The 24,277-nt window shown below is 42.1% G+C and overlaps 1 protein-coding gene across 2 annotated transcripts in view; it reads left to right on the forward strand.

Annotated features, from left to right (window-relative positions):
• The window catches only part of LGI1 (leucine rich glioma inactivated 1), a 73,485-nt gene that overhangs the window by 35,301 nt on the left and 13,907 nt on the right, over positions 1–24,277 (forward strand). The window contains exons 3-6 of one of the 2 annotated variants that reach the window (XM_066600975.1): positions 4,709–4,780; positions 6,668–6,739; positions 18,196–18,267; positions 23,953–24,122. In XM_066600975.1, the coding sequence (XP_066457072.1) occupies positions 4,709–4,780; positions 6,668–6,739; positions 18,196–18,267; positions 23,953–24,122 (386 nt within the window). The remainder of the gene's footprint in view (positions 1–4,708; positions 4,781–6,667; positions 6,740–18,195; positions 18,268–23,952; positions 24,123–24,277) is intronic. The other variant, XM_066600976.1, reaches the window with a different exon arrangement.

Consider the following 24,277-nt stretch of genomic DNA (forward strand, 5'->3'; position numbering starts at 1 on the left):
ACTCGGGTGACATCTGATCGCCCCAGCCACTCACAGCAGGGGGGTGGTATAGGGCTTGAACGTCACAGGGGGAAGTTGTAATGCCTTCCCTGTCTTTCAATTGGCCAGAAAAGCGCGCAAACGTCTCAGAGAGGATACTGAAAGTAACCAGAACACCGCGTGGTACTCGTTACGAGTAACGAGCATCCCGAACACCCTAATATTCGCACGAATATCAAGCTCGGACGAGTACGTTCGCTCATCTCTAGTTACATGTGCTACAAATCACCTAATACTCTTCCTTGACTACTACTAGGTCCGGTCCCATAGTATCTCTCTTGGACCCACCAAATGGGAGTTTCATGTTAATCTCGTTAGTCTGCTCTAAAGTGTGGATTGTTTGTCCAGTTTGTTTTTGCCCTTTGTACACTTATCCGATGTGCTCAATAGTGCCCTAATTTAGTGTTTTAAGGTGATTTTAAATAAAATATTTAATTTTAGTTTTTATGTCTATTCTGAGAAGGGCTTTTCTCTAATATATAGACTGTAGCTGCCTCTGTGACAGGTCCATTAGAAAAGCCATAACAAATGAAAGGTGGTGGGAAATGTACTTTAAAATTATACATGGGGTGATATACGGTTTTGATATTCCCCGCAACCCAGGGATCCTGCCAGACTACAGGCGTGCCCTAGGTGTTCCCAACCAAATCCGACTTTCTGCATGGTATCTGGATGGAGACTCAAATGCTTTTGTGTGAACTTGGGGGAATGTTTATACAGTTAACACCACAAGTCTGTGTATCCCCCTCTCTCCCTAATCATACTAGAAATCCTAATATGATACACACCATCCTTATAATAAGCAAAAGGTGCTTGTTGACAAACTGGCTGCAAGCCAAACCCCTGGTGAGAACGGTTATACTACAACAATTAAAATACCTTTTGAGAATGGAGAGATTGGAGATGGTCGCCAGTTCTGATTCCGTATCTGTATATCTGTCCATGTGCCTTTACAGCCTGTCAGTCCCCTATCAGTGTCCCAGCACCTCCAGGACCTGCTACAGGCCAATCCCGCCTCTAGACCAGGTTCCCTGCCACCAACTGGACACAGCTAACCAAACTCCTTAACCCTCAGTGACAAGCTGTGGACTGCCCACTAGGAAAATAAATTTACAGTTCTAGGAGTTGGTTATAGGATTGATAGATTCATGGCAAGGAGGGAACATAAGGAAGGAGGTACTGTAAGGTCTATACTCGTGTCTGCCGCCCTCGTGCGGTTCCGGGCAGCTGCAATCATCCCTCTGCTATCCCTGTCTGCTTTCGTCCAGCACTGGGAGGGTTAAGCATTTCTCTGGCTCTTAGTTCACCTGTGGGGTTAATTAGGCTTTAGTCCTCTATTTAAGGTGAACTGTGGCACTTCCTGGGGCCTCAGAATTAGTGTGTGTTCTTACACTCAGCTTTCATTGGTCATATTCTTCTGTCTGAGTTCTGTCTGTGCTGTCTCAGTTCTGTCCCTGCTCTCTGAGTTCTGTGTTTGCAGTCTGAGTTCTGTCTGTAGTCCTGAGTTTGTATCCAGATTCTGTTTATGCTGTCTGAGCTCTGCATCTGTCTGTACGTTTGTTTTCTGTCAGTTCCCATTCCTGTTTATGGTTTGCCCTTGCTCTGTCCTGCCTCTGTATGCTCCTCTGTTTGCTGCCAGTCCCTGCATTTGCTACCCCATCAGAGATGGTCAGACCCGAGGTTCCAGCGCAGGGCCACCCTTATTGGGGTGATTGCCTTGCTTGTAGGTAGGGGTCTGCTATTCCCTCTGTAGCTAAGGGTCAGTCTCCATTTCCCTGGCAACAGTCCCTCTATCTGAGCAGTCAGCTGCCAACCACTCTAGGACTAGTCTAGGCTTGGTTGGTTGGTCCAGTGGATCCACAATCCGTAATCCGTCGGTTTAACATATTACTTTTACTTCTCTATCTAAGTTTGCTGACAATATGCACAGTGGTCTTAATGTGCATAGGAATATTGGTAATTGGTAGTGAAGACAATGCGTGATCATTTCTTTTTAAAAAAATTGGAATCCTTTGGGAACGGTTTACCTTTATATTGAGACACAAGCAACATGTATGAATGTAAATCAAGTGTACTGTAAGATAATGCTGTGATATTTTTTTGTGTTCTGTTTTGATATTATAAAAAAGACAATAAAAAAGAGTTTAAAAAATTATACATGATACATTCCCTTTAATACAGTCATTTCCTTTAATAATTAAAACCAGGTAGTGAAACATTTTCCATCCATTCCATTTTCTAATCTGTTTTCATTTTCTGATTGTAAGTTTTTAATATTGCATTGTCTATACATGACTATGGGGTGGTCTGAGCCGCAGTTAACAGCACTTAAACATATGCTTTACAGCAGCCTCATAGGCCATAGACACAATGGACAGGAGCTGACCTATGCTATGTGATCTGTGCAGAGTTCATTGTGAATTGAGGGTGAGAAGCTGAGCTCTGATCATCGCCTATTGTAAATGGTTGATTCTTTGTTATCTGCAGTATCTGGGAATGTTTAGCTTGCAAAAAAGAAGGCTGAGAGGAGACTTAATAGCTGTCTACAAATATCTGAATGGCTGTCACGGTGCAGAGGGATCAGCCCTATTCTCATTTGCAGATGGAAAGACTGGAAGCAATGGGATGAAACTGAAAGGGAGCAGACACAGATTAGATATCATCAGAAAAAAACTTTCTGACAGTGAGGGTGATCAATGAGTGAAACAGGTTGCCACAGGAGGTGGTGAGTTCTCCTTCAATGGAAGTCTTCAAACAAAGGCCGGACAGACATCTGTCTGTGATGATTTACTGATCCTGCATTAAGCAGGGGGCTGGACCCGATGACCCCGGAGGTCCCTTCCAACTCTACCATTCTATGATTCTATGATATATAGGTTTTACCTTTCATCGTAATCCTGCCTGTGATGATAATGAGATGGTTGCTGAGATGTTTTTCCTACAGAACATGAAGTGTCAGACTATTATTCGGCTTATTGCTTAGTGTGAAAACTGCAAGAATTTTGGATTTTTCTTAAATACAAACTGTGCTGCCAAATATGTAAAAAAGTCACTAAAAACTCCTAAAAATGTTTTAAATAAAACTTGATTTATATAATAGATTAGTTAAACTCATTCAAGTTCTGAGTTGCAGTAAGTTGTAATATGACACGCGTAAAAGTCTATGAGGCAGTACTGGTTCTGAATACATATGGGAGATTTTTCACTTTGATCAATATGGCCAGTTTTCGATTTGATATCTGTATGTCAGTATTGTAATCCGTTTTTGAAAGACCCTACGGGGCAAAATATGCTGTCACATGTAAAACATTTCTTATATATCATATTTCTATACAGCACCTGTTTGGCCATAGGACATAAAAATAAAGGGGCCCATGCACCTTTAATAGCTGTTGACCAAACACTCATTGAGCCGACAGCTATTTCTCCTGGTTCCCCCAAACACATGAACACTCGTTTCAACCGAACATTCACATGTGTTGCATGGGGACAGTTGAGGATGATACAACAGGACAGCTTTGGCAGTGGTGTTATGTTCATGTAGGGCGCAAGTATGGCGCCCTTCATGTACATCATCAATAAGTCAGACCAAGAAATAATCAATGTCCTTTATGCACCAATATAGACATATATTATATCTCTAATGATGCAGGTAACACAATATAGAGCAAATAACAGTAACAAGAATACAGGGATGGAAATGGTATCCCTAACCAACTTTTTGGTTTGGCAGACCCTACCTTGAAGTATGGTGAGCGCACCAATAGGGACAGCCCCATGTGAGGAAACTAGGGGCCTAATCTTTCTCTAGTAGCATAGGGAAGATTATGGATGATTGGCCAGCTAGGGAAGACACCTCCCTGTTGGCAAATCAGTCCATACACCATAGTGTTGTATCAGGATTGTAAGAAGGCACATTATACACTCAGCCCACTGAGAGATTTCAGATGACACCTCAGGGGCCTTCTTCAGTGACGGGAAGAAGGCAGCACAAATATAACATTTGTAAGTTCACAGAGTCTTCCACAAAGGGAAGTGCAGTCCACAGCTTGTATACCATTGTTTATTACATTCACTCTAAATCATAAGTTGTAAAAGAGGATAAAAAACATGCAACACATCCAGAGAGAAGGCAGTTATTGGCATCAATGCCAAATGATGGAGTACATGCACCGTAGGAACAGTCACATGGACTGGGGCTCATGATGTGACATGACCCCTGTTCCACAACAGATGGCTTATCTCCAGTGGGAACAAAAGGATTGCCAGCTGAAATTCAACATTGCCTATCCTTTTTTTTCCTCAACATCAGCAATTGGGGGAAAATTGGGAGGATCTCATACATGTAAAACAGTCGGACAGTCCCACCAAAATTAGTGGGTTTGGATGATTTTTCACAAAAATTTGTGGGGGCATTTAGGCCCATCATTAGCAATAGACTATTCCTTTATCAGTGGCTTTTCCAAAAATGAGATTGTATTTGTCAAATATCCAACTACGCCCTCTCCAAGAGATGTAACACGTACGCTAATACCGCTATTAACATGAGCTTCCCCATAACTCATTCGTGTGACAATATATCCCTACTTTTAAGCAAATTAATTTTGATTTCATTCTTAAACAAACCACTTTCTCTTCCTTGTCCTAATTGTATGTTATACTTACGCAGACTGTTCACCGCAAACACTTTTGATGCAATCAGTGATGATGCATTTTCTGGTCTTCCTCACCTAGAGTACTTGTAAGTATAAGCACCAACCCATTTCTGTCATTATAACTCATAGAAACAGCACTATATGCTGAGAGAACAGCAGGACTACATCTACTCTTCATGTCTTATTCAGTACGGCTCTTTAAATTTTCATGTAGAGCGGAATCTACAACTTGGGAAAAAAATTTAATCTTTTGCGCAAAAATGCGCCATGGTGGATATACTCCTGCCTGGTTTCTATATCCTGCCTGTGTCATGTCTCATATAGACAAGTCTAGTGCCCTTGTTTGACTTTGATATTGGTGAATTTCTGTTATGATGCATGGTACCTGGCTGCCTGCTCTTTGCATGCTTCTATACCCCACTACGGTGCCACTGTGATTGATTTTTAATTTTAACCCTTAAAACTTTATAAAACTTTAAAAGTTACAAATGTATTATTTATAACATGCAAATAGGCTGATGATATGAAAAGACTTTGCATCTATTCATATAAGATTGAGTGTCCAGGACAAGGGATGATAATGGGTTGGGGGTTGGATGGATATTGATTGGACCTGGAAGGTAAGTGTTCCCCGGGCTTTTCCTATTATCTTTTAGTGCTGCAATTAATGAACCATCAATTCATAAAGCCATTATTGTAAATGTTTTACCATTACTATACTTGTTCCTTAAGGGTGCGTTCATATCAGAGTTTTGGTTTTCCATTCTACTATTCTGTCAGAAGAGCAGCAAAAAGGCCAAAAAAAAGTTCTGTTTACTTCTCATTTATTTCTAGAGTATTTTCTGAGCTTCAGTTCTTTTCATTTTGGTTCTGTTCCATTTGCTTTTGTCTTTTGTTTTCAACTGAAAAAATACCACAGACTGTAGCACTTTTTTCTGTTAAAAATACAGAAAGTTAAAAAAAGATATATTACAGACAATGGGTGATAGAACTAAACGGAATAGTTTCTATTTGGTTCACTTTTTGTTGCCTGTTTCACAGATCCATTTTTAAACGATGCGAGAAAGCAATAGGAAGGGTGGAGCAACCCTGTTGTGATACCCATGGTCTATAAATACATAGCAGGGCCGTGAGGGCAAGAGGATAAAGCATACAGGGAGGAGGTACTACCTGACCAGGTGGATGTCTCACTAGAAATGGGCAACGCAATCTAGCTAGAGAATAAGTGGTATATTGGGCAACCTTCCAAAGACGAAAAGCACAGAGACAAGAAGATACACCTGACTTCTCTTTAATTATAATATCAGCAAGACACGTTTCAAGGTGCAAAGGCCTCTTCTTCAGTAAAGCTGGGCTGTGTACAGTTGTGGCTATAGAAAAGCTTAATTGTACACTGAGGGAAGAATGCTCAGGAATAGAGATGAGCGAGTATACTCGCTAAGGCACATTACTCGAGCGAGTAGTGCCTTAGGCGAGTATCTCCCCGCTCGTCTCTAAAGATTCCGAGGCCGGCGCGGGTGACAGGTGAGTTGCGGCGGGGAGCGGGGGGGGGGGGGGGGGGGGGGGAGAGAGAGAGATCTTCCCTCCGTTCCTCCCCGGTCCCCCCCCCCCCGCCGTTCTCCGCCCCCCGCCGGCGCCCGAATCTTTAGAGACGAGTTGGGAGATACTCGGCTAAGGCACTACTCGCTCGAGTAATGTGCCTTAGCGAGTGTACTCGCTCATCTCTAATCAGGAACCGTCTGGAGCTGTCAGTATAGGCCCATGTAGGCACTAGGGATGCGGGTCCCTATGGTTTCTGTTTGGTTCCTTTTTAATTCTGTTTTGCTATCAGTTTCATTTAGAAAAAATGGATCCATTAAAAGCGGAAAGCAAAACGCTGGTGTAAACGAGCCCATAGGGCTTTGGGTAAAAAATGCTGTGCCCTCCCTGGTAGCGTTTTTCCGTATAACCAATCTTCTTCTTTGTCTTTTCAGGTTCATAGAGAACAACAAAATAAAATCCATTTCAAGGAATGCTTTTCGCGGGTTAAAGTCTTTGATTCACTTGTAAGTATGGGACTAATATGTCGGCGTTGTTCAATCTGTTTGCTTTCTCCCAGAAACAGACCTGTCCATGAATTGTATCTGCTATTGCGGCTCCGCTCCATTAAAGTGAATGAAACTGAGCTGCAGTACCAGACAACAACCTGTAGACAGGTGTGTCATGTTATCTATATTTCCTCATTGCGGGACCCAGAAGTAGGGCTTTATTACAAGATGTTATGTAATTTAGACAGTTTTCTTAAAGGGGCTGTCTCACAGTCGATTATGCAGGCACCCCAACCGACTTGGGTATCTCCAGCAGTCCCATTGAAGTGAATGGGTGATGCTCATGTGTGCAGCCACTTGATAGCATACACTTTGGGACAAGCCACGTCTGGAATGTCTGAATAACAGATAAAACCTGTTATGAGACAAGCCCTTTAAACAGAAAATTCAGAATTTGTTAATGTTGTGTTCTTTTTGCTGAGCCAACAAGGTTTATTGTTCTTTGCCATGTCTGCTTACAGTATTCGTATCTTGGCCAATCATGGTATTCCCCTCTATACATGGCAGCCGGGGTGGCCAAGAGTGTACAGAAACTTTTGAGTTGCAGAAACAGCATAGCTTGCTGTTTCCGCAGCTTAGGAGTTTCTGACTCCCATTCACTTCTATAGGAGTTAGGGCAATGGTGTAAAACAGCTAGTTTGGTTGCTTCTCCACTCCTGGTCAGCAGTGGCCACAGCACTGAGCTGGGACAACTGCATTATAGCAATAGGTACTGCACGCAGAGATGGGGTCTGCATCTATCAGAGTTTTGTGGTATATCTTTTGGATATACTATAAAAGCCTAAGATGGGAATATGCCTTTAAATATGCTGTTTGATAGCACATTTACCAGTAGAGGGAACATTTCCTGTGCAGACTATGGGGTTTCCTCAGGGGTCATTGGCAACCTGTATCGTAGCTGTTGAATGCCAAAGGTGGCGGACTCACAGCAAGTATTTTAAAGTTGAGAGAAAATCTGAAATTATAATCTTTTTTAATTAATCCTTGGAAATTATTCAGTGAGAACTTTAGAGCATAAGGGCCTGGTCCGCATGAACATTAGCCATCTGTGTGATGCCACATAGGAGCTTTTTAGCCTCATGAAAGATTTTACAAAAGATTTTAAAAAAACAAACACATAAAATAACCAAAGAAATTAAGACTCCCCGTACCAATCCACTGTTGCTCCCATGCCAACACTTCCTTGGTGGACTGCCAGTCCTTTTTTACTGGGTCCAACGATGATGTGGTACGTGCTACTGACTATAGAGGTGATGAGTCCACACCAATGACATAACCGCTGTGGTCAGTTTTTAGTTGCAACAGGCAAATGTCAATACGACACAAATGGCGGGAACCAGGTGAACAAAGGCTGGTGGAGGAACTGGAAAATGTTGGCATAGGGATGGCAGGGGATTGATTATTTATTACTCCTGCTGTCATGTACTTGTAAAAATTTCACGGGGTTGGAAAATTAATTTAAAAGTACTTGTTAACTTATGGGGGTTGTACCAAATGCACTTTAACCCCTTGAAGGGGTTCTGTCACTAAGAAAAATGCTATACTTATCTATTCCTCCCCCATCAATCTACTTACCAGATCTTCACCTCCCTTATCTTCTCCTGTCTCCTGCAGTCCAGGGGGTCACTTCACCTCCAGCTGCCTGATTCTTCTCCTTCCTGTGAGGTTACGTACATTTGGTTGGCAGTCTTCCAATGTACGTTACACAGCTCACAGGCCAGCAGAAGGACTGCCTATCTTCTTCAGAGATTGCTCATGCGAGCTGTCTCTGAAATAGATTACAATTCCTTCCTAAGGCAGTGAAGCTACAGCACAGGGATGTGACCTTCACTGACCCAGCCGGAGGGAATTTGTGATAAGCAGCCCTCATAACAAGCTGGGCCCAGCCTGCAGTGAGCTGACCTGGGGCACTGGAGAAGCTCAACCAGGAGAAGATGTGATAAGGAGACAGACAGGGAAGGAATAGGTTAGTTTAGATATTTTTTTTTTTTTATGACAAAACCCCTTTAATGACGTGGTCCCTTTTTTCTTTTTCCATTTTCGTTTTTTCCTTCACCCTTCAAAAAAATTGTAACTCCTTTATTTATCCATCGATATGAGTCGCTGTATGAGGGCTTGTTTTTTGCAGGACGACTTGTATTTTTAAATGATGCCATTTACTGTACCATATAATGTACTGAAAAACTTTTAAAAAATTCTAAGTGGAGTAAAATAAAAAAAAACCGACATTCTGTCATTTTTGAGTGCTTCTTGTTTCTATGGCGCACAAACTGCAACAAAAGCGACATAATAACTTTATTCTATGGGTCGGTACGATTACTACGATACCAAACTTGTATAGGTTTTTTTTTTACTGTACTACTCTTTTTTTTTCAAAGACATTTAATTTTTTTCAATTATTTTCTTAGTTATCTTCTGTGCGGAATAACTTTTTAATTTTTTCGGCAACGTAGTTGAGCAAGGGCTCATTATTTGCGGGATGTCCTATAGTTTCTGATAGTACCAATCGGAATACATACGACTTTTTGATTGCTTTTTATTGCGTTTTTTTCTGGAAGACAGGGTAACTAAAAAAGTGCATTTCTGGCGTTCTTTTTTTTTTCGGACGACGTTCACCATACGGGGTAAGTTATGTGCTACTTTGATAGATCGGACTTTCACGGACGCAGCAATACCAAATACATATTTTTATTTTATTATTTAGATTTTTTAATAATAGATATGGCAAAAGGGGGTGATTTAAACTTTTATAACTTTTTTTTACAATTAATAAAACTTTTTTGATTTTTTTAAACTTTACTTTAAAGTCCCCCTGGGGGACTACAACCAGCGATGCTTTGATCGCTCCTGCAGTATGACGTAACGCTATAGCATTACGTCATACTGCCATTTGACAGGCAGTCTATCAAGCCACCCTACGGGGATGGCTTGATAGGCAGTCTGCTCAGGCAGCCCTGGGACCTTTCAGAAGGCCCCCCTAGCTGCCATGACACTTGCACGGCTCCCCCGATCTCACCGCGGGGGGGGGCCGTACGGGACCCCCAAACATAGTTCGGAGGATTTAGATGCCGCTGTTAGAATTGACAGCAGCATTTAAAGGGCTAATAGCCGCGATCGGCCGATCGCGGCTATTGCCCACGGGTGTTAGCTGTTTATTACAGCTGACGCCCGCGCTGTATGCAGAGAGGTCGCCCCACGACCTCTCTGCATACATACCCCGACGCTCCATGACGTACCCTTACGTCCTGGAGCGGGAAGGGGTTAAGCACCTTTCCTGTGCATAGGTGATAAAAGTCTGATTTGGTGGCGGTCTTACTGCTGAGACCCCCCCACGGTTCTCTTGCCCCCTCTTCTCGTCACTGCAGGCTCACTCTTCTCCCCGCAGAGATGTGGAGATTTATTGGAGTGGCAGTCAAACATGCAAGGTGCTGCTCCATTCATTTCAATGGGGCTGATGGAAATAGTCGAGTACAGGTGCTCAGCTATCTCTGGCAGTCTCATTGAAGGTGAATTGAGCAGCACCGTGCATGTGTGACTGCTGCTCCATTCAGTTTCTTCCTCACTGTGAGGGTGCAGTGACGAGAAGAGTGGAACAGGCAACCCACATTCTCGAGATCAGTGGGGGACTCAGCAGAGAGAGACTTTCAGCATCGATCCTGTGGATGGATGATCAAAGTCTTTTTTTGGTACAACCCCTAAAGCAACAGTCTGTGCAAAGCAACTTTTGAACCAAAGTTAAAAGTGAAACCAGCAAGGAGGAGTGTAAATCTTTTCTTTATATACCCAATTCCTTCTGAATCTACTTTTGTATTTGAAAAAAAAAACATCAAAAATGTCATGTGATTCCAGCTATCCATTGTGTTACCTAGTGTAGAGCTGTAGGGGGCGCTGCATGATACAGGGATTCTCTCTTTCCATTTAGTCCTTATTATCAGTGCATTATGCACTGCAATAAACTCTGCCAACTGTCACAAAGGCCTTTGTTGTAACCTCACTGCTCTAATAATGTATGAGGGCTGTAAGAAAAATGACTTAGCTGTGTATTGCTTGTAACTATGACTGTGACCTCAGGAAGGACTGCTCCGGTATAATCTCTGATTTGTTTCAATGTGACTTGTCTAATTGGATTGCCATCCTTATCTTGTTAGAGCTGCAGGAGACGAGACATTTGGTTGTATTTAACATTGTTGGATTTTTGCCGCTTTTTCTAAAGAACTGAGAAATTCATAAATTTTCAAAACAAAACCACATCGAGCACAACTCTTGGCTGAACTGTGCAGCACATTGTTCGGCCCCATGTATATTTAATAAGGATGACATTAACAGCTCTCTGGATCTAAGGCTATTTCCACAAACGCTGTGCGCTTTCATGGAAGGCGGAGAACTATGCACGTGGGAGAATCTCACAGTTACATAACACTGGTTGATTTTGTTACATTTGCCTACTTAGAAAGTGGGAAGAAAAATCCAGCGCAGCAATCGGTGGGTGATAGAATAACAATGTTGCACTTATCAGAGCCTGGAGATTGTAGAAGCCAGAGGCTCAAAAAGTGACAAAGTGCTCTGACCTCATGAGGCTGGGGCTGAACTTTTGTAACATGACATCCACCGTCCATAGTATTCATTCCTACTATAGTCACGTGTACATGCAGCTTTCCTGTGACTTTATGTGACTTACAGAAAGTAATAGAAATAACGCTGGGGCCCCACAGGAAAGTCAACAATAGGCCACACCTTTTTGACAGTAAACTGAATTTTGGTAATGCATACAACAACTTAATAACTGTTGTATCAAAAAATGTATGATGATGTAGGATATCACATTTCAATATTTAAGGGCAAATGCAGGATTTGCTGGTGCCCATGACACCCCAACATGTCCTCCCTCATTATACAAACTTTACCAACTCTTTACAAGGACTACATCACACATTTTTACATGGGATGGTTTAAGGATTTGTGATAGTATTCATATAGGTCTAGAGTGGTTTAGGGGTTAAAGCGTACCTGTCGATTTTGGTTACTTTTCAGAATAAGCAGTCATGTGTATGAAGAATAGAGATGAGCGAGTATACTCGGTAAAGGCAATTGCTCGAGCGAGCATTGTCTTTACCGAGTACCTGCCCGCTCGAGACGAAAGGTTCGGGTGCCGGCGCAGGGGAGCAGTGAGTAGCGGCTGTCAGCAGGAGGGAGCGGGGGGGGGGGGGGGGGGGGGGGGGGAGAGGGAGAGAGAGATCTCCCCTCCGTTCCGCCCCGCTCTCCCCCGCAGCTCCCTGCCGGCGCCCGAACCTTTCGTCTTGGCCGGGCAGGTACTCGCTAAAGGCAATGCTTGCTCGAGCAATTGCTTTTAGCGAGTATACTCGCTCATCTCTAATGAAGAAGTAACGCTATATCTGGCCATTATACATTATCCTACTTAAAGTATTTAGACATCCCTATCCATAGAATAGATCATGTGTTATCAGCATGTCATGGCAGATGGGTGTACCTGGGTGTGGAGGAACCTGGGGAACGCTCTCTGCCTCAGTGTGTTGTGCCAACAGTGAAGTACAGCGGAGGTTCCGTTATGATCTGGGGATGTTTTACATGGCATGGTCTTGGTCTATTGGTTGTAGTGACAAGAATCATGAACACGGAGGTGTACCCTGACATTCTAGACAGTCATGTGCTGCTGACAATGTGGCTCTGGGAATGGTCAACAATGCTTCCAACAATACAGCGCACCTTGTCACAAATCCTACTGAACAGCTTTGGCACTGAAACATTGGGTCAGGAAAAATTAACTGTCCATCTTCTTTGAGAGAACTCGCCAGATGTTTGCAGGATTGCACACATTAGTACAAAGTATGTCACGGAGAGTATCCGATGTCAATAGATCCAAAGGAGCTGCACTAAGTATTAGCATATGTAAATAAATACTATTTTGATTCTTGCTCAGTTGTCAAGTTACTTCTGGTAGGATAGTGTAGGACTTGTATTTTTAGCAGATTTTCCCTCTGCGAGTTCCATCCCTAATTCCTGATTTCCCTGAGATAGAAGGTGGACATTAGCTATATACACTATATACACTGCTCCCCTATCTTTCTGCAGACACCCTAAGAAGTAATCGCAGCATAGAAGACATTATACAGCAGTACTGAGCATTGTAGGTGTGACACTGTAAAACACTTATTGTTAGCTGCAGCAGTATAATTCTGTGTCTCTCTACTTGCCTCTCATTCTGCTTCTCCCCTTTCCTCTCCATAGAATTCTATGGACAGCATGTAATCTGATTTGAAGGGAACTATTAGTATGCTTTATCTACCAAGATTAATTTTAACAGCTTTCAGAGCAAGTGAACAGTTTAGGAGGGAGAAGAAGGAGAGGAACTTGATAAGATCCATTACAAAGTTTCTGCCTATACTATTGATTTATGCAAAGTTTGATTAACCGATAGTAACAGTTTAATACGTACCTAGTACAGTATCTCTGTATGTCCAAAATGTATTAGCAGTTAATGTTGTTTAAGCAACCAGCATTCCTGGTTGTTTAAGATGGTGAGGGAGTAAATGGTATTATCAGCAGTGGTCTAGGACAATAAAGGGATAAAGATACAGACTGGTGTGCTGATTCATTTTACATTGTATTTATGATTACATGATTCTTGTTGCCCATTGCCACAACTAGGGGGAGCTCAATCATAAGAATTTGTACAGCTTCCATTAAACTAAGTAACTAGAAAAATAGTGCAGCATTATTTTTGCGGTAAAACAGTGGAGAACAAAACAGAAACTCGATGGACTTTATTAGGGTCTGTCCAGCCCCATTCATGGCTGTCATATCATGGATCAGACTCTCCATTTTTGCTATTCTGCTCCTATGATGGATCTGAACAACAGAAATGATTAGTGCAGATGTGAACAAGCCTTTAACTGTATAAATAGTTATATAAGGGATTCCTTACTGGTAGATACAGCCAAAAATACTTTCATCCTGTAAACCCTTTGGCTGCTTCTCCAGAGCACCGCTAGAACTACATCTTAGCCATCTTCTGGGCGCAGCACCAGCTAAACCCTGACATTTCCGGTGTGAGTGTAAGTAACCTCCATATTAACACTCACTATTATGTCAGACTCGCAGGCAGGCGTTTGTTATGGAATGGTTGTAGTGAATTGTTTTGCGAAGTCCTCATGCTGCAGAGTTGGTGGCAAGATTTCTTACCAGTTTACTCAGGGTCCTGTCTAATATTCGGCCAAGAGCCCCATCCAATTAAAAGGTGTTTAGTTGGGCATTATGTGATGGACTGGCTAAGGTCACTCTCACACACAACCTCGGAAAACGCAGCGATTTTTATTGCAGCCTTTTACCGTGATTCTTACCAGCGTTTTCGAGCACAAGTTACTGCATTCGACAGCGCTTTTCAATGCAACCTATCACTGTGATAAGTGATGAGGTGCGTTAAAAAGCGCAAAAACGTGCCAAAATAGAGTAGACAGCGCTCGGAAATTGCTACGTTCCAACTCCGTATACGAGCACAGGTCTGCGAGGCCCCATTAAAATCAATGGAAGTGTTGTACCGCGATTACTGCAACATTTAAAATACTGCGTTAATCACACAGCGCATGTGTGAGAGTGGCCTAACAGTTGCTTCAGAGGTGAAGCTCAAATTAAAGCCATCAGCAGAGAGAAGTACCTTACTTTCTATTGAGTACTCTATCTTTTATGTAGTTTTTGCCACGGTGCACTGTCAAGGCCGCCATCTTGGCTTCCCTGCTCCTATTGCTATTGACACAGTTGGTTGCCATTCTCTCTCCTCTCCTTAAGTTGTCAAAAACCTTTTACAATAGAGTGCATTCACTTTTTTTTGTCGCGATACCAATCTTGCCCAAAATCTCATCAAGAAACTGCTGGCATTTATGAAGTTATTGCCGCTTGTACTATGTTACTGTGGGTGGCTTTATGGGGTGACTGTTTCTGGGTGCAGACATAGCTCGTACCTGTTGAGAAGTGACTGAGACATATGGGTTGACTGGCATTTATATTAATGATTTGGTACTTGTGAGTCACTGACCATTTATAGAATAACTGAATTGGCTTTCTTATGGGTTAACTATAGAGGAGACAAATAGAGACATTAAACAAAACTTTCACTATGCAAAAGCATGGATTTCAGACTACTGGAGTCAATACATAGCTCAGAAATCTCTAAATTAAAAACTAACGCGGCTCATCCTTCTATAGTTCTGACTCGCAGGACCCGTTGCACTAGTAACCTACACATTACATTGATTAGTACCAGTCAGTGGATGTATATGGAATGTGCTAGCTCCCTCTACTGGCTGAAATAAATGTTGACTTCTCCTGGCATAAATCTAGTGGATCTATTTTGGTTTTCAGCACGGTGCCTTAGTGCCAGTCTAGGAACTATGCCATTCTCTTAAAGCTATCTATCTGTGGTCTGAGACCCAGTGTAACTTTACACTGATTAACTTAGGAAGCATTAATAGCAGGTCTGGCTGCCGCGGTTCGCAGTTTAACCGTGTACTAACAGAATATGCAGGAGAGCCATGCACATTTACAACAGACTTATAGTTGGTGCTGGCAGATTTGCTTTTCACCTCTCCTGACTTGAGCAGATTATGCATTCCACTGCTTAAATAGCCAAAGCTCCTTCTTGGCTGCTAACAAGGGCGGCTTGCACGATACGTCCCTCCTGTACTGACATGGAAAATATATTAGCATATACTGCCATTGATTACTCTACAGAATTTGTAAAGTGAACTTTTAATTAATCAAGAACAGATTAAAAGTTCCTCGGACCTCTCACCACCCTTCACCACCCATCATCATCATCATCCTGCACTTGATCTGAGTGAACACATTTAATTGTAGCAAAGTTCATGTTACATTCCGTTATATTATGAAATGTATCTTTATAAAAGGACTATTGAATCTCGTTGGGAATAGCTATCTGATAATGAGGGTCTTCGCACTGGGATCCCCACTAGAGATCAGCGAGCGTAGTCGCTAAGGTAAACTACTCGAGCGAGTAGTGCCTTATGTGAGTACCTGCCCGCTCGTCTCAAAAGATTCGGGTGCCGGAGAGCGGTGAGTTGCGGGAGTGAGCAGGGGGAAGCGGGGGGGAGAGAGTGAGAGAGAGATCTCCCCGCTCTCCCCTGCCGCTCCCCGCCCCCCGCCGGCACCCGAATCTTTAGAGACGAGCTGGCAGGTACTCGCATAAGGCACTACTCGCTCGAGTAGTTTGCCTTAGCGAGTACGTTCGCTCATCTCTAATCCCCACCGATCATGACGTCCTTGAATAAAGTGGTGGTCTCATATGTGCACTACCACTCCATTTATTTCAGTGGGTCTGCCAGAGAAAGCCAATTGCTTAAACTAGGCTTTCTCTAGCTGTGCCTTTGAAAGGAAATGAGCGGCAATGCGCATGCGCAACCGCTGTTCTATTTATTAGGGAACTTAAAGGGGCTATCCTGAGATTTACATTTCTTATTGTGACCCACTGTGTCAAACCAGCCACTTCCAGCTGCGTTCTGACAAGGTGTCACATAGTATTGCAGGCGGCCGTTGTTGATGACATCATAGGCGAGGCACGAGCTCTCGGCTCATTATAATAATTAAGCAATCCCCTCTTTCTATCATTGCATCATGTGACATCCCCTTAAATCCCTTCCTGCTTCAGGACATAAGTTTATATCCTGGTGTAAACTTACATCCTATGGATGGCGCGGGCTCAGAAGCTGAACTTGTGCCATCCTCAGCAGGAGTTGGCTGTGATTGACAGCCGGCCTCCCGCTGTAACACCAAAGATCAGTGAGAATACATAACCCCACTGTTAACCCCTTACATTCCGCAATCAATATTGATTTCAGCATGTAAAGGGTTCACAGAGGGAGGGTGCTCCCTTTGTAACGTCATCAGCCTGCCGCTATGTAATTTTTCAGGGCCGATAGATATGAGACAATAGCTTCCGGGTTTTCCATAGGCTATGATTGCTATGAATAGTAATGTATTATCATAACAATTATAGGATCGCAGGTTCAAGTTCCCTATTGGGATATAAAAAATGTGAAAAATAAATAAGTAAAAAGTATTTTTTTTAAAAACACGTAATATGTAATTTAAAAAAAAAACTTTTTTTGCGCACTTTCCTCTCTTTGTTTAATAAAAAATTGAAAAAAGCTTTTAAAAATCCACATTTGGTATTGTCACACCTGTACAATAAATGTAACAATTTTCTTATCCTGCATGGCAAATACTATTAAAAAAAACTGAGGCAAAATGTTTTTTCATTCTTTTCGCCTCCCAAAAAAGAAATGATCAAAAAAGGCATATGTATCTCAGAATGGTACCAGTAGGAACACCAGCTCGACGCACGACAAACAAGCCCTCACAGAGCAGAAACATAAAAATGTATGGGACTTTGAATGTACCAATTTAAAAAAAAAATAATAATTTTCATCAAAAAGCGTTTTATTGTACAAAAGTGGAAAAATCTAAAAAAAAAATAAAATAAAAAAAATAAATAAATATATATATATATATATATATATATATATATATATATATATATATATATATATATATATATATATATAAAATATATTGGTATTGTCGTAATTGTAACAGTCCAGAGGAAAAAAATATCATGTTATTTATGCTGCAAAAAATAAAACAATGGCAGAATTTGGGTTTTTTTTCTTACTGCCCTCCAAAAATGTAATAAAAGTTATTGCATGTACCATAAAAATGGTACCATCAAAACTACAGCTCGCCACGCAAAATGTAAGCCCTCATATGGCAGCGTCCAAGGAAAAATAACAAAGTTATGGCTTTTGAAAAGTAGAGATGGAAAATTCCCCAAAAATTGTTGCATCCGTAGCACCAAATAGGTCCTGTCACTAAGGGGTTAAAGGGGTTCATGACCTATCCTTAGCATACAGTACTGTGAAAAGTTTTAGACCAGTGTGGAAAAAAGCTATTAATCTATGGGTAATTTATACTTTTAAGAGGTGTTCAAGCGGTTGCCATCGATGGCTTATATCTAGGGCCATGTTGTGCAGCTCACACAGGATCATTCTTCTGATTAGATGGTAACATGCATATTACACAGTTTTTGATTATCTCTAATGATCGCTGTGTCATGGAAGCCTTAAAGGCTCCGGTTGGTTTATTCCAAGGAGAAGAGTGACCACTGCAGATAGAATAATGCTGTCCTTATAATCCCTGACTTCCAAAGTACTTAGTAGAAATACAGTCTGGGTTTCTGAGTATTTATCTTACTAAGGTGATAAATATTTAATGTGAAATGTGTCAATTAACGCTTAGAGTCATCAAATTTCCCATGCCAGAAGTAAAGTAAACAGTTTTTGAGTGTTTGACCTTAACATAAAGCCGTCATTGTGTTTGTATTACAGGAGCCTGGCCAATAATAACCTGCAGTCTCTTCCAAAAGACGTCTTCAAAGGGCTGGACTCGCTAACTAACGTGTAAGATAAGAGAGGACTGATACAGTATCTTATGAGTGCAATGCATTAAGGCTGCTTTCACATCTGCGCTCGCGGGTTCCGGTTTCTTGATCAGCTGCCCAGCATTTTACCGGAAGAGAAGCACTGCAGTCAGCGCTTTTTCTTCCGGTATTTTTTGCCGCATCTGCGACAGAACCTCCGAAACAGAGGTCCCACCGCAAATGTGAAACCACCCTAAACAGTATATCCAATGTACATGATTACAGCATGTTTGTACTGTGTACATGTATAGAAGTATGTACTGTATGCAAGTGTATATATCTGCACATATGTATATATTCATACATACAGATGCAAGAAAAAGTAAGTGAATCCATTGGAATTCCATGGATTTCTGCATTGATTACTAATAAAATGTGGTCTCATTGTTATCTAAGTGACAATTATAGATTAACACGATCTAACTAACCTAATAACACACTAACATTGTACTGTTTGTGTCTTTTATTGGGTCAATAACCTATAGATCTCTTTTTGGCAGCAGTAACCTCTATCAAATGTTTTCTGTGGCTTCAAATTAGATTTGCTTGACACAGAGGAGGAATTTAGGATTATTCCTTCAAATCAGGGGCGTAACTATAGAGGATGCAGGGGATGCGGTTGCACCCGGGCCCAGGAGCCTTAGGGGGCCCATAAGGCCTCTCTTCTCCATATAGGGAGCCCAGTACTATGAGTAAAGCATTATAGTTGGGGACCCTGTTACAAGTTTTGCATCAGGGCCCGGGAGCTTCAAGTTACGCCTCTGCTTCAAATGTATTTCAGTTCATCAATATTTCTGGAATGCCTTGTGTGAAGAAATCTCTGGCCATAAATACAGTTGTGTTAAAAAGTCCTATGTGTGTGTATACCCCTGGACATTGCTCATGAATGGAATGTATGGCTCTTTGATGGCCCCATTTTTAAAGGCCCTAACAATATATCAGTTAGACAATCATCCAATTACAGAAGGTCAAATAGTTAAATGAGCCCATGAACTCACCTTCTACCCTTATATAAGGCCCAGTGGTGGACTCTTGCCTAATGCTGCCTATCATTGTAGTAAATAACTTCTTACTCTACTTACAGTTTTTGACAATTAGATTTCATAAGCCAAGTGTCACTGCCTGCACATAGGTCATAAGGGGTGTCATAACTCCTTAAGGAGAGCACCCAGAATGTGTGTGGAGACACCTAGTAGGTGAGTGGGTTGGGGTGTCATCGTCTCTCCCCAAGGAGATCACTCAGAAGGGGTGTTGAGACACCTAGAAGGTGAGTGAGGAGACTTACAAGGCCATGCACGCTCCTCTGGGTACTATATGCAAATAAGTAAGGTCGAACAATACCTCTGCAGTGCCACCTATTTTCTTCAAATCAATGTACCACATAGTGATGACCGTTTTCTATATAGATTTATAAAATTTGACAACAATTTTTAACAGTAGACATCAACCTTATCCTAGGCCAGAATATATTAAAAAGGAATTTAGTTATCTCTGACATATATTATTATGACATTTTAGTAGAGCAAGGACCCTGCTAATTCCCAAAAATTAAGAGGATGAAAGTGCATCTATGTAGCACTGATGGTGGCTGGAATTTTCCAGAACGTAATACTCAAAACAGTTATTGGAAATGCCATTCATTTGTATAAAGCTCCGCAGTCTCTGACAGCATTTAATACATGTTATTTTAATAGAAAATGCAATGACTCGCTACTAGACATCTCCAGCACCCGTTATCTCTAGGAGAATCAAAGGATCAGACAAGTTGACATACAAACTGTTTGATTTTTGTTTTCCCTGATGGTACACATTATTTATCTGTCAAACACTAGATTATTGGTGCATGCTGTTAAAATTCACGACACCAATGACATTAGTTGAATACATGAATGGTCTGCTCCTCTGAGCTTGTATGAGTAGAGAAATAGCTGCTGACAGACACCTCTGACAGGAGCTTGTGTCTTGTCAGGACAAAGACTCGAGTATATTGAAATTCAGCATGCCGGCTTCTTGTTTCCCCTGACATCATCATTTGGGGGAGAGTCATGATCAGGGGCGTAGATAAAGGCTCATGGGCCCAGGTGCAAAAAGTTTATCTTGGGGCCCAACTTCTCTTAACCCCTAATGCAAGGGCGTTAACCTGAAGCTCCTGGGCCCCAATGCAAAACCTGTAACAGGGCCCCCAATTATAATGCTTTATTCATAGTACTAGGCTAACTATATGGAGAAGAGAGGCCTTATGGGTCCCCTAAGGCTCCAGGGCCCGGGTGCAACCGCATCCCCTATAGTTACGCCAGTGGTCGGGATACTCTTATACACATAACATAGCTGGCTGGTCCTGCCGAAATCTGCAGATTTGGCTAAATTTTATCTTATGTGTATTTGCATTTGGACTCATCTACAATGAGACAGATCTTTGTATTAGGGTTATAAAAAACTAATTCAAGAGCATTTTCTCATCATCCTTCGTACTAAAGGGGCTGTATCTTTGGACAGTCCCATTTTGTAAAAAATGGCCGCATGAAGGTAAGCAGCTTACAGGCTGTCTTGCTGCCAAACCCCCCTGTGATTGGATGTAAAATGCAGGGGAACCTGGTAGTAAGTGTTCAATTCCCCTGCAGTGTCTCCACAGGAGAAATGAAGCATTACACGGCTCCTACTGAGGTTAAATGACTTTTGTAATGCAGGGGCATGCCAGGATATCCAGGTATTAAAAATTGATGGCTTGTCCTCAGGATAGACTATCAGTACCTGTTCGGTGGGGAAATGACATGTTGGGAGCCAACTTGTCCCATTAAAGTGAATGGGATAAGACTGTGATACTTAAAAGGGCCTCTATAAAAAATATAGTCTTGAGTATAAATAGGATCATACTCAAATGTGAACATTGATGAGGTCGCAACACTTGCAAGGGTGCTACAGCCCCTTCAAACTGCTGATTGGTAGTGGTGTCGGGAGCTGACCCCACTGATCAGGTCTTTATGGCTTATACTGTAGATGGACCATCAATTTTTACTTTCAATCTATTTAATAACAGTTTTAAAGTACAACCAAACCAAAGAGGAGAACCAAAGATAATGAACACATGGATACATAAAAACATGAAAAAATTAACTGCGGAATTGAGATCCAGAGTGTAGGACAGGCACCGCATGTCTAGTAAAAAGCTGCTCAGTAATCATGAGGATACTTATACATCCCAAAGTATACAGTAGCTCCTATTGATCAGAACTCCTATACAAACACACAACTAGTAACTAAGAATTGAAAAAGAAGGAAAAGAAGAAAAAAAGGAAACATAGAAAGACAAGTGGAAGAGAGAGGGGAGGGGTGGAAGAGAGGAAAATGACTAGGCACAGGGAAAAGGAGTGGGAGGGGATTGATAGAGAAGTTCCTACGGATTTGTGCAGGGGTGGTGTGAAAAATAAAAACCTTGTCAAGAGACCCAGAACCAAAAACTGTTCATGCAAGCAGGTTTCGGAAGGCTGAAGAGTGGTCCAGGGCAGCCAATGGAGTAGGCAGTTATAGGGGTCAACAGAACCTTCCACCACTATCTCATCCCATTCTCAGCATGTAATTAACCTCCTACATTCATTCCATAATTGAAGGTGGGCAGGACCTTCTCTAGTGTCTCCGAATAACTGCCCTGATTGCAGTCAAAAATGATGGAGGAGATCATTTTTAACAGCCAAGATAGCCCCTTGGATAATGGAAAGTAAGGCAACTTGCGGGGTAGCTGCAAGCTGGTGGACTGAGACCTGTCTATGTACCCAGAAGAGTTGAAGCCGGAGACAGTCCCACCAGATATGCAGTATAGTATCTGGGTCAGAGTTACAATGCCAGCAATTTTCAGAGCCTGCCAAGTAGATCTGTGGAGAGCAACTGGACACCAATACCACCGAGAGAGCAGCTTGTAATTTCTTACCTTACCACACATGCCAGAGGGAGTTTGTGAGACAAAAGAAGAGCTTCGTCCTACTCTGCGTTCATAATGGCAACTGGCAGCTCCTTTTCCCAGGGATGGAGGTAGTGAGGTTGTCCAATGGTAACACTTGCCAATAAGAGATTATAGATCTGTGACAGGGTATGATCTGGAGCCAAGGACCCCAAAAAAGTCTCGCAAAGTCTGTGAGTATCACAGTGCAATGAAAGGTGCAGGAATGAGAGTGGGCAAATATCAGTAGTTGCCAATATTGGTATCTGGGAAAACTGCCCGTAGAGTAGACAGGGAGGCCAGGGAAACAACCTGAACCACCTAGCACATCCTTACATCGTCAGCCTTCCAACCCAGAAACATGTGCACATGGAGGACAGACGGAAAAGCGGGACTGTTAAAGAGTGGTGAACAATGATCCGTTCTTGTAGAGATCCCTTGCCCCCTTACTAGCCCCTCCTATGTACAAAGCGCCTCAGATAAGAAAAAACTCTCTCATAGGTCACAGGGTCAGTCACCAAGAGATATCCAGGGAAGTATATAAAGATGCGGTCATATCAAGACCCTTTCCAAATCCACCCAATGCTTCGTATCGCCTTCCAGTCAACCCTGCAAGTCAAAACTGCGGCACTATTGTACATTTGGGGGTTGGGCATTCCAGCTCCACCTGAGGCTTTGGATCATCAATTTTTATAACTTCTTTAACGTGAAATTTCCAAATAGTTCATTTAGAAATGGGTCTTCAGAATCAGATAAAGATGATGGAAGCAAAAAAAGGGATCCACATTTCGGTCTTCATTGACTTCTATGTAGCAAATACAGTTTTGTAACAAGAAATTTGTCCAACGGGGACATGCTGACGAGGCAAATTTTCAAAGATTTGCTCATCTCTAAAACTGGGCAATCCCTTTAATATCATGAAATATAATATGTATCAGGTCTAATATTATCTCCAGTATAGTTGGGATTCAGAAACATTTTCTGCCACTAATCCCGCTATTCTTTAGACATTACCAATAATCCCCAGATGGTTTGGAATATCAAGTTACACTTTTATATTATCCATAAGCAGTTTACTTTAGAGTTGCTTAATGGAAATCCCTTATTAATTACACGTCTGGAGAGTTCCTGGAAGAGTAATTCACATGAGGAAAACTGTTATGGGATAAATATTAGCATTGAAGGAAAATGAAAGCTCTGCTCCAGTCTTCAGTGGTTGAGGGAATACCACTACACAGCTATTTCAAATATACTTTGAGCAGCGACTAAGAGAAAACCATCACATGAGAAAATGCTACACAGCAAGAAGTTTAAGGTAGTATCTAGAGATGAGCGAGTATACTCGCTAAGGCACATTACTCGAGCGAGTAGTGCTTTAGCCGAGTATCTCCCCACTCGTCTCTAAAGATTCGGGGCCCGGTGGGGGGCGGGGAGCGGCGGGGGAGAGCGGGGAGGAACGGAGGGGGAGAGAGATCTCGCTCTCCCCCCCCCCCACCCGCAACTCACCTGTCACCCGCGCCGACCCCGAATCTTTAGAGACGAGCGGGGAGATACTCGGCTAAGGCACTACACGCTCAAGTAATGTGCCTTAGCGAGTATACTCGCTCATCTCTAGTAGTATCTATTACCACCTTAAAAATATAATAGTGCTCCTTGTTGACTATTAGGGACTTAGTTCAGCAGGTCTTCTGTTTTCTGTAATCTTCATGCTGTTCCCCTTTTATATTGCAGAGACCTTAGGGGCAACTCCTTTCATTGTGACTGCAAACTGAAATGGCTGGTAGAATGGCTCGATAAAACCAATGCAACGGTGGAGCAGATTTATTGTGAAAGCCCCCCCGAATATAAAGGACGCAAAATCAACAGCCTATCCACTAAAGATTTTGACTGCATCACTACAGGTAAATACGAGTGTAAATGAGACAGAAGCTTTCCGTGAAAAATATGGAGGTGGATGCTTGTTTTATATCTTCTTAAATGGGGCACACATGGCCTTATTCTATGCCTTACGTCTATTGTGGGTGAAATGTTTGAAGGTTTTTTTAAGAGATACTAT

This window comes from Eleutherodactylus coqui, chromosome 4 (assembly GCF_035609145.1).
Source record: "Eleutherodactylus coqui strain aEleCoq1 chromosome 4, aEleCoq1.hap1, whole genome shotgun sequence".
Lineage (NCBI taxonomy): Eukaryota > Metazoa > Chordata > Amphibia > Anura > Eleutherodactylidae > Eleutherodactylus > Eleutherodactylus coqui.